This window comes from Tupaia chinensis, unplaced genomic scaffold (assembly GCF_000334495.1).
Source record: "Tupaia chinensis unplaced genomic scaffold, TupChi_1.0 Scaffold000263_1, whole genome shotgun sequence".
NCBI classification, from domain to species: domain Eukaryota; kingdom Metazoa; phylum Chordata; class Mammalia; order Scandentia; family Tupaiidae; genus Tupaia; species Tupaia belangeri.
In genome coordinates, this window is record NW_006159743.1 from 656,125 (window position 1) to 667,543 (window position 11,419).

The window sequence follows — 11,419 nt, forward strand, 5'->3', positions numbered from 1 at the left end:
CTAAAGATTTTGGGTCCCATGATTCCATGAGCCAATTCCTTAAAATAAATCAATCTCTCATCTATCTATCTGTATCTCGCTATCTGCCTACGTATCTACCTACCCACCATCTAGCTGCCTATATTCTTTCTGCTTCTCTGGGGAACCCAAGTATAGGCAGCCTCTCCATCTATCTATCTTTCTTTCTCTCTCTATTCTTTCTTTCTCTCTCTATTCATTCTTTCTTTCTTTCTTTCTTTCTTTCTTTCTTTCTTTTTCTTTCTTCCTTTTAAGAGAGATTTTTGCTATAGGGCATGTACACTTGCTGGAGAGACAGAGAGACAGAAAGCGAGAAATCCCCCCCTCCCCCAGGAGGGATGGCCACGCTGCAATCCCTTCTCCTCTCAGGATTTTGGGCACTCAATTACACACGCCTGGCACGAGTTCCAAGCTGCCAGGTTCGGGACTCAAACCATAGTCAACTACACGGGAGTCTAACGATGTAGCTGTTATGCCATCTGCTGGTCCCAGACTTTCCGTATTTCTGACCCCAAAGCAAAAACACAAACTGTTTCGAATAGTAATAGTCTTCAAGACTAAACCCAGGTGGTATAGCTATCTTTGATTTCTCTTTCTGGCTGCAATGGAGAAAGTATCATTATTTTTGTTTGGCTTTTGTTTTCAGGAATTTTCAACTTGAGCATCAAGGTTGGACCAGTTTCCAACCTATTAATCATTAAAAACATGACAGAGGTAATAACCCGGGAAGCGTTCTTTGATTATAGCCCTGGGCAGTTGGTAATTCTCCTTCACCCTTCCCTATGTTCTTATTACACTTGTTAAAGCATAGTTTTGGCTAGGAGATACAGTTTTTCCATAATATCTATTCTCCCAATATCTGTTCTCCCTTCTGTATGAGTAGGACCTCTGATTTTTACTGAGTACCTGGCAACCTAGAATGAACACTACATTTCCCAGGCTCCCCTGCAGCTAGGAGAGCTGAAGCACATGCGTGGTGAAACGGGAGAACATGGGATTTAGTCTCTGAAACCTTGAGGCACCATGTCAGTCCTACCCTGCCCACCTGGGTTTTCACATAAGAAAGAAATGAACTTCTAAATTGCTTAGGCCATTGTCATTTGAGTTTTCATTACTTGAATCGAAACCTAATCCTCACTCATTTTTGCTTACGCAAAGTAAAGGAACCATGCTTTTCCAGCACTTCTGCATAACCCTGCACCTGGAACAGTGGTGCCGGGGAAATGTCTCCTGATGGATGTATGAATGAAAGAAAGAGGGCAAGCTGGTTGTGCAGTGGTTGGGCAGCTGGATCCCACAGAGCCGACTTTGCAGTTCGAGTCTGGGACCCAGCATCTTAGAAAACACGCTGGGCCAGTGTGTGTGCATGCCCAAAATCCCAAGAGGAGAGTTGAGGAGAAAGGAGTGGCTATTCCCTCTGGGGGCTGTGTTCTTTCTCTCTCTCTCTGGCTAGTGCACACACCCTGCAGCAATTTGAAAAAGAAGAAGACAGAAGGAAACAAGAAAGGCAGAGAGGAAATTAACAGTTGGCTAGGGGAAAGTTCAACGTGAAGTAGGAGATGGGTGGATTAGATACAGGTGTTTGCACTGGAGATGAGAGAAGGTTGGATTCAGAATATATAAGCAGAATATCTGGGAGCTGTGAAGCACCGACAAATGCGTGTGAGAACCTGCATAATTGCATTGTGCTTTGTAAGATGACGTGGAAGAGTATTGCCCACCACCAATAAAGCCAGTTACAAATACACCTGACACAGTCATAGGACACACACATTATTGTCATGCTGCAGAATATGCTTTATTTTAAAGCATAAATTATTTGGGCCAGAAAGTTAATGAGGTCCAGATTAGCGAGGTGAAAGCATGAACCTCTAGACTGTGAGATCCAGGGATGGCTGTGTCCTGTATCCAAGGCTGCATTAGAGAGTAAAGAGGGTCTTAGCAACATTGCATTGGTAAAGCCTTCTAGAAATAAGTGCACTCGACCACAGGAAGACCAGAGCAGTTTTCACTACACACAGTTACTTGAGGAGACCAGGTTCTTAAGGTATGGGAAGCAACGTACCAAGGAGAATATATGAAAAAAGTCTTGTTTGTTTCGGTGCTAAAGATACTCTCCCATTTTGTCACATGAGAGCATGAAGCGGAGACTTGCCTGGTCTCCCAGCAAATTAATGCAGAGCTGGTGCTAAGAGACATGTCTCCTGATTCCAGTCTGGGATTCTTTCCACTGCATCACCTGCCATTATACCCAGAACACAGCTTTCCTCTGTCCTGTGGTCATGCTGGACCCTTATTACGCAACTGACTTTCAAAGACTGCCAGAAGGCTAAGAGAGGTTGTGAACAAATCAAATCTGTTCCCTCTACTCAAAAAAACAAACAAACAAACAAAAAACAAAAAAACCAAAAACTCTAAAATATACTTTGCGTAAATTGTGAATCTCTTGGTGGAGTGGACGGCACAGATGTCATGTGGAAATAGTCACAGTGTGACTTCTTACTGTACTGCTAAATGTCCCATCAAATGTTTCTTAAAATTCACTGCATGCCTGGAACAGCAGGTGGTGTGGTGGCTAAGGCACTGGACTCCCATGTAGTCAACCACGGTTTGAGTCCCAGACCCAGTGCCTTAAAACTCAAGCTGGGCGTGTGTGTGCAAAATCCCAAGAAGGGAGGCAGAGGAGGGACTGTGATGCGGCCATCCCCACTAAGGGGTGATTTCTGTCTCTCCATGTCTTCTGCAAGCACACGAGCCCTATAACAACAAAACAAAACAAAAAAACTCTCAAAAAAAAAATCACTGAATGTCTACAGTTCTGGGGTAACCCTATAACTCTCAATTCTTAAATCTCTACCAAAAAAAGTAGCTCAAGTTCATCAGGATCTTTTGGACTGAAAAGAACCACACAAGGTCTTTATTGCATGGGACGTGGGAGCGGCTGTCCATATACATTCTAATGTATGTTAATATGTTAATATATGTAACTTCTATTTCATATACACATATGCGTGATTTGGGGGTTTATTTTCTCCATATTCAAAGTGGGCAGAGCTCCACTCCAAATCGAGGTAAAACTTACACGTTCTATAATTTGTGCTGAACTACTTTTTTCTCTGTAGCCAAATAAAATGGACATAATTTGCTTCCATTCATCTCTTCTATCAGATGGACGCTGGCATTATGAATAGAATCGGCACTTGTGTGCCACCCTTGTTACATTCACCAGGAGGAAAGTAACGACCCCATGTTTTCCCATGCCAGGCTTTGTTTCTTATTTGGCATTTATTTGGACAAATATCGCCTCCCCTACACTTAAGGGATCTATAAAATATTGCTCCCTGAGCTGTACATAAGAAGCAATTTGTTTGGCTCGAATACTGGGGGCAGTATCTCAGGACTGGTGCTCAGGGATGTGTAAATCCTACCTATGGATTCAGATGTCTGTTCAACAAGTTTGTACCGCAAAAGCCCCACACCTCTATTGTGTTTTACATATTATATTGCACTGACAAGTTTAACTGCCTCTAAGACTGGGCCAGGTGGTGTTTAAATCCCAAAATACCTTAAAATTTTTTCTTGCCTCGGGCAAGAAAAACGGACTATTCAGAAAAAGTACACGTTGTGGTATTTCAGGCAACACATTGTCAAAATGAGGAGCGAAGGATTTTACTAGCACATTTATATTAACCTTTATGCATTTCAGTAAGACTTTAAAACAGATATTTAGGCCGTTATTATTTTTTTTTCGTGTAGGCTTTCATTAAGGCATCCACATTAATTAATCTATTTTTCAAAACCCCTGACGGGACTCCAGGAGCTACTCCTCTCCCCACAGCATTTTTCTCTCCGGCCTAGAAACTCAAGTACTCTCTTAACTGAGTGCAGACTGAAATATTTCACTATGGATTTGAACAGGAGCCAAGATCGACGATGAAAGGAAACTTCTCTCTATAAAAGGTTTATTGTCAGCGCTTTCTAAAGATGTAGATGCTTCTAAAACAGGCTACCGACATTTTCACGAACATCGACGCGGGCTTCTCAACAAGTCCTAGACCCAATTCAGGGCCTTTTCTTTTAGGAATTCTCTGCTCTCAGTAGCCTCTGACCTCTGGATAGCCAACTCTAACTACTCCCTCCCCTTCGATATAAGGTATAGTATAAAAAGAAAGGGGGAGGGGGAGCTGGGTCCTCCTGTTATTGGAAAAGTACTTGAAATTCTTTGCATTCCTTTGCATTTAACAGCATGTTTACCTAATCACCAGCTTATTAGGATTAACACAAGTCACTGCTTCAAGCTCATCTAGTGAAAACTGACTCCTGCGAACTGAAGTTTTTCCTGGTATCAGCCCATTTTTTTGGACAACAGCAGTTCTAAATTTTAACAACCATATTGGAGAAACATAGTTATTAACAAGTGATTTTTTTTTTTAATAATACATCATCCAACGGTACTCCATCTTGCCCATGGATTTAGAGGTGGGCAGCCTGGATCTTGGATATGACCGTGGATACAATGGGGTCATGGATATTTTTATGAAAAGGTTTCTCTTCCCTCCCGAAGTGATAAGCGTTAACAGCCCGGCGAGTAAAATGACACATTACGATGCCCATTTCACAGAGTGATGGAGATTGTTAGGCTTTGAATTCTTATAAAAATAAAGCATTTCTTTTAAAACCACGAGTTTGGCCTCAGATTCCTTCCTGTGTTTCATTCAATGCCTAGTGTCCAGTATGTTTTTTAAAACAGATTATATGCAAAGGTTTTTCTCTACTGACAATATGAAGGCCACCATTGTTTTGGGGGCTGGCAGGTGGCATTGGTGGTTAGGGGTGCTGGACTCCCACATGGCCAACTGTGGTTCGAGTTCCAGACCTGGCAGCTTGCTTTCTTTCTCACTTTTCATTCGTTCTCTCTCTCTCTCTATCCCTCTCTGGTCAAATTAAAAATAAAGACATAAATAAACTTAAATAAAATAATTCTTAAAAGAAAAAAGCCACCATTGTTTTGTTTTTATAGGTTACTTCACTGCTATATCCTCTTACACATAGGCAGTCCATAAATGCTGTTCAAATGACTGAATACATGACTTACATCGTTCTCAAGGACTTCAAATGGTCTCTCAAAATATCGAATGGCACACACACAGACATTAGGTAAATATTTCTTTATTAAATGATTAATTCCATAAATAAATTCTTTTCACTGAATATAAAATTAAAATCATTTACAAATTATTCCAGTATTACATTTCCCTTCCCTCCCCGAAAGCTACAGTTGATAAATAAAAACATTCAGTCTTAAAACACCTGATTTCTGTTTGCAGTTCAGAGCGCAGATAGCTGCCTCTCAGACACTCACAGAGTGTCACCTTTGGGAAGAGATGGACCGCCCTCCCATTTACTTCTGTCAAAGGACGAACGAATGAAGGCTTTCACTGTCCAACTCCAATTACTATCTCTTTTACAATTACAGAACTGGAAGGAAAAAAGCCTAGAGGAAAACACGCTTAGCAAATAATTTACAAACAGAAAACAGAACGTCATCAACACCACGAGCTCCAATATGAAGCAGTAACGTGTGCTCCAGTACTATGAAGCGAAGTATTTCTGCAATGGCGGCTGCATCAGTGTCCGTCCACACCAGCGCACTCGGCAGGTTCGAAACGCCTTCACACTGCTCAAGAACGAGCATGGCATCGCCGCTACAATGTCCCTTCACCCACACCGCCCCCGCCCACGTCTCCTTGATTCCGATTCTGACTCTTCTCCTTGTGTGTCCACCCTTGTGCAGGAAACCCAGGTAGGCATTTAGTCCCTGAATTTGTGAATGTCATTGAACAGCCTGTAGAAGGGAAACACTGCCTCGTTGGCATGTGGGCAGTTGTAGTTGCATCTGCAAGACTGGATCATCATGACGTTCTTGGAAAACGTCTCCCCATCTTCGCAGCGGAACCGCATCTTCACAGTCCTGGTCTGCTGGGGTGTGCAGCATCGGCCGTCCACGCAGGACCCGCAGTACTTGGGCCGGTATTTCTTCACACTCGAGCATCCAGCGTAAGTAAACCTGACTGGTTCCGGGGATTTCTTGGTCTTGCTGCATTTCTTGCCCTTCTGGAAGGAAAGAGGACAGGAAGAAAGTTAGCAATGACACAGGCATTTGTCTTTCCTGAGAGAGGATCACTTCCCACCCACCTCCCAGGGAGCAGTCTACAGACATGTCCCTAAAGGCACTTACTTTAAGGCTGCTGTACACTGGCTGGCCACAAGGTCGCACTTCACAAATCCGGGTTTCTTTCACCAGGCGGCATTCGGGGTTGTCATTGGTAACTCTTGTGGAGATACCAGTTCCACAGGTCTTTGAGCACTGGGACCATGAAGTCGTTTGAACAATACATTTCTGGCCATGTAAAGGGTTATACAGGATGCGAGGTTCCATCCCAAAAACTAGAGAGACGGACAAGAGGGAAGACTCGTCAGGAGCGACTTACTCGCAGAGTCAAGGACTCATTTCTACAAAGCCTCAGACTAGACACTCATTGAAGTACAATGTCTGAAGGGCTCAGCCCTAACTTACCAGGGAGCCGCTTCAAGGAGCTGCCTTTTCCAACTGCAATCAATTCATTGTTTCTTGTTAACTCCACCTCCGAGGCATCAAATCCCAGTTCTTTGTCAAGCAGGTCGTCATCCTGATCATCCATGGGGTCCTTGACACCATCCTCATCACAGACCCACTCCTCACAGCACTGCCCGGTAACTTTGACCAGCCGGGGGTTGGGACACCCCAAGTTGGGGAGAGACAGTTCTTGGGGACACAGAGGAATGCAGCCCACGGCACCATCAATACATGTGCACTGATGTTTACAGTTGGGCTGGAAACTTTCCCCATTCTGGTAGATTCTGGAGTTATATTCACAGGGTCTGCCCTCTGACTGAGCTGCAAAGATCACCAGAAGAGAAAAGAAGAGGACAAAGTTAAATTCGGAACCACAGCCTGAACTCACACATATTTTCTGCTGTTAAATTCAATTTATGGTAAAGTTCCCTACAATTCCCTGGAGACTCCAGACCAGAACAATAAGTTAGTCAGGAATCACTTTTCCGTATGCGCTTTTCGCTGGGCCCAGACACACTGAATTGCATTCCAGACTGCTGAAATCATGTGCCTTTCTGCCAAGCTACCAACAACAAAGCATCACCATACATGGTCTCAAAATTACTAAACTTCTGGACTATGGGGACTATTATTTTTTTAAAGGGGCCAAACCACAAGCATCTTACCTCTGCAGATCCCCTTCAGAGCGGTGGAGCTGGCGCCGAAATTGCATTCCAGTCCCTTGGTGTGGTCGCAGGGCTGCGTTTTGCTACAGTCTTCGTTGAGCTGCTTGGCGCAGACCTTACAGCAGCCGCAGCCGTCCCGGACCAGCCCGACTCCCGGGGCGCACTTAGGCGCCTCCAGGGGGCAGTGGCAGGCGGCGGGGCAGGAGGAGAGTGCCTGGAAAGGGAGAAGAAACGCGTGAGACAGGGCGCGCTGTGCAGGAGAGGCGTCGAGGCTGCCCCCGGGAAGGGATGGAGATCCCTGACCCTGTCGACTGGGAGCCTCAGATCCAGTCCAACCTGGCCAACTCCGGCCGCGGCGCCCAGCAGGGGCTCTCCCGACATGTCTTCAGGGGGACGTAAAAAAATAGGTTGCCCCAAACTTTTTAGTTGAGCTTTTCCTGACTGTGGGCAATCTGGGACGAGGGGAAGGGACTGGAGGGAGGACGGTGTGAAAAAGCAGAGTGTAACTCACCAGCCTGGTCAAGTGGAGAAGGGTGACGGCGAAGGCGAGCGCCTGGGCGGTGCGGGAGCTCATTGTGGCGCGCACAAGGAGCCGGGGAGCGCGGCGGCCAAGACGCCAACAAGCTGGTGCGCAGCGGGCAGGCCCGACCAAGAGGCGCGGAGGTGGCGGGCACTACTCGGGGACGCTCTCGCTCGCGGTCTGCCCAGGCTCCCGGAGCCCGCCTTTTATACCGGCCGGCAGAGGCGCCGCCGCGTGTTGGCAGTGACGTCGGTCTGTCTGCGCGTTCCAGAATTCTCAAACATCTCAGGAATGTTGGTTGGCGCGGGCTACTGCCAAGCGCCTCCCCTGGTTCCATTGCAACCCCCCCCCCTTTTTTTTTCTTGTTGGTCTGGGACCCGTCAGGAAAACAGTCCGTTTTTTCCACTTTAACGACGTACTATTGGGGAGGGCTTTTTGCCGTAATGGTGGCGATCTTGGTTGAAGGGTGGCGGGGAGAGGGGGGTGATGGGGGGGGAGGTCCAGGTCCGAACTTTGGCGGGACTGGGAGGGTGGGAGGACCTGAGAGGGAGGAACAAAAGTCGTTTTGTTTGGTGATGCCGAGCTGACCCGGCAGCCTCCGAAGCCCTTCCCGAGAAGGCAGCGAGCTGTTTGCTTGTTTACAGCCAAGGTGAGAGTCAAGTTATCTATTGAGAGAGTCAAACGGGGAGGGAAAGTGTGTCTCTCGGCAAGGAATCTATTTGTGGACTTCAAAGAAACATGTTCGGATCAAGTCCCAAAGCTTTGGCATGTTGTTTATTAGCCAAGTTAAGTGTATTGCAAATTAATACCCGCAGAGGCATTTATGAATGAGAAAGAAAAAAAAAATCAACTTCCCCTATCGTCTGGCAAATTCCCAGGCAGAGGTCTTTCCCCCTCCGTCCCCCTCCCTTTTTTGGTATGTTGTACTTGTTTGTTTTTGGAGGTTCCCACTTTAGTTCCAGCCCACTGCCTGGGCTGGAAGTCCGAGAGGAAACAAACGCACGAGTTCTCCCGGAGGCTGACTTACACTTCCTAATGGGTGCAGGAGCCTGGGTAAGCCCTCCCAGCCTCCCTCCGCGGGCAGGAGGCGATGGGAAGCAGGCAGCCAGCTAGGAGAGAGGGGACCACCGCCGAGTGACTTGGCCTGGAATCTTCACCTGCAAGTACTGCTAGGCCAAAACAGATTCCAGTACCATGGTGCCCGACTGTCTCTGCAAAAGCAGACTCCTAAAAGCTGAAACTCCACAGGTTTTAAAACTCCTTTCCTTGGTACCACTTGGACACCTCCTGTTTGAAATACATGGCAATTCCCTTCTACCCAAGAACAGAGAAATAGAGATTTAGGATGTAATATTCTGTAATAAACAGGCAGATTTTAAGATCCTGTTTCCCTGCAACCAGTAAAGACTCCCCCTCTCACCCTCGCAATTTTTATTGAACTTCATCAATATGGTTACTGTAATTGATATACTTTCCCTGAAAATGTAACAAATCATCTTCACACATAATTTTAATTAAAAAAAATACACATGTCCTTAGGCCAGGTCCCCTTTTCTTGTTTGTGCTAGGATAACTACCTGTTCTTTTTCATGTTTAGAGCTGTGCAAACTTCATGGAGTAACAGTCTTGTTTAAGAAGGCCTTCCGCACTGGCTGTTCTGTGAATGACTGATAAGCACCAAGAAAAGCTAAATGGAAACGCTCCAATGAAGACAATGGTTGTAGGAAAGGGTTAAGTTTCATTCATTCACAAGTGCCCTTTCATAAGTTTAAGTGGTATTTGCTAAGAGAGTAGGATCTTCAAGGCCTTGGGAGGAGTCGGGGTGGGGGACTTTTCAAGACAATGAATTGTCAGGTGTTATGCAAATAAAGTGAGGAAAGGCTGGGCCCCACACGGTCTCCAAGTCAACTCATCAGTTATTATTTAGAAAAACATTTACCCCCCACCCTGCTTTCACATTTTATTATTGTCTCCTTCTTAATGAAGTGATGGGAAGGGGGGGGGGGGGGACAGGGTGGGAGGAGGTGGTGGAGAGAGGTTGGAGAAGAGGGTTCCTGGCTTCTGTTGTGGCGTCTTTTCTATTTGACTTCATGGTTGTAAGTATTTCCAGATGGTGAATCAGACACCAGACGTAACAATATTTCCATATTTGGGTATAGCAGTAGCCTGCGTTTTTAACATTTTTCTGCCTCTGTTATCCAACCACAAAGCATTCTTGACAACTTCAAATGTTGTTAAATATAGACTTAACTTCTGTTCCCAGAGCAGGAAATTCTTTGGAATTCCTTGTTTTTCACGCAATCTGTCTATCATGACTTGAAATAAAATGACAGTGGATGATCCAACTGGCCCGATATACCTTGTTCCTTATTGTGGGTTGGGGAGGGGGGGCAAAGATTCAGTTTGGTGTACAGCATTCAAACACAGGCCATTCCAGAGATTCCTTTAAAAATCAAATTTAAATTTTCTAACAAGGGTGTGGGTTTGTTTCTGGACTTCAGCTGGGGAATCTTGGAGGACGTGTTTGCCCCAGAGGAGAAACTTAGAGAATCTTCTCTCTGCTGCACATTTATAGCAGGGGTGTGTTGTGGGGAGCGGGAGCTAGAGGGCCGGGATGTGGGGGAGTGAGAGAGCCTGGAGTAACCTAAGTGCACAGCCTTTCCATATACCATGCCCTGGTGCGCCTGCTGGTAAACCAGACACCAGGCGAGAGGAACAGCAGCTCCTCACGTCCTGCGTAGGACTGTCCAGAAACCCCTGACGTCCGGTTGCCTTCTCGCCTCCTCCGCTGAGAGCTGCAGATGAGTTCACGTTGACGGATAGGAGGGGAAGTGTGCAAATGTTTATGGGTAAGTGTAGATTCGGGTGCTAATTCTGCATGGCTCTTTTGCTACTTTTCCTCCCACCCTCCCTGTACGGGCGCCCGTGGAGGGAATAACGGGCCGCCTTGTTTCCTTGGGCTGCAAGCCACGAAGAAGGGGCTGCTTGTCTTCGGCAGCTCCGGGCTTGGGGCTGAGCGGTAGGGACGTCTCTCACCCACTGCTGCCAGGGAATTTTAGGTTACCTAAAGAAGGGTTCACTGTCTGGCCGCAGCTGAGAAGAATAATAACCTTATACCTGGTGACTCTGGTTTTCTGGCCCTAGACCAGTGGTTCTCAAACTTGACCGTGCTTCAGAATCACCTGGAAGGCTGGTTAACGACCTACTGCTGGGCTCCACCCCGAGTTTCTGATTAGTTACGTTTCTAACAAGCCCCTAGGAGAGGCTGCTGATGCCGGTCCCGGGATCACACCCTGAGAAACTCTGCCCTGGACAACAGGAGTGTATGTAAAAGGTGTGTGTGTGTGTCCTCATAATCAGATACTCGCCTCCACACCCGGTCTCACAACTCCAGTCTTTATAGCCACCATAATGCACAGAGCAATTTATGGGGTCTTCGAAAGAGCGCTTTAAGGTGGCACCCCTGAGACATTGTATTCCCCCCTCCCACCCTGTCCCTGACCCTTGACGCCAAGAGCTATAGAAAGCTGGATTGTGGCGGTGGCGGCGGAGGGAACGGGGCGGCGAGCGCGCGAGGAGGCCCGAGTCGGCCCCAGGACG

At 46.6% G+C, this 11,419-nt stretch overlaps 1 protein-coding gene across 1 annotated transcript; it reads right to left on the reverse strand.

The window, feature by feature from the left end:
• Positions 1-5,195: 5,195 nt before the first annotated feature.
• CCN1 (cellular communication network factor 1) lies at positions 5,196-7,954 on the reverse strand. Its single transcript, XM_006149439.3, has 5 exons — positions 7,811-7,954; positions 7,300-7,513; positions 6,596-6,955; positions 6,257-6,465; positions 5,196-6,132 (listed from the first exon to the last, which is right to left on the reverse strand). Exons 1-5 carry the CDS (start codon positions 7,871-7,873, stop codon positions 5,830-5,832), a joined length of 1,149 nt encoding a protein of 382 aa, XP_006149501.1. The 5' UTR covers positions 7,874-7,954; the 3' UTR covers positions 5,196-5,829.
• Between the last annotated feature and the right edge of the window lie 3,465 nt (positions 7,955-11,419).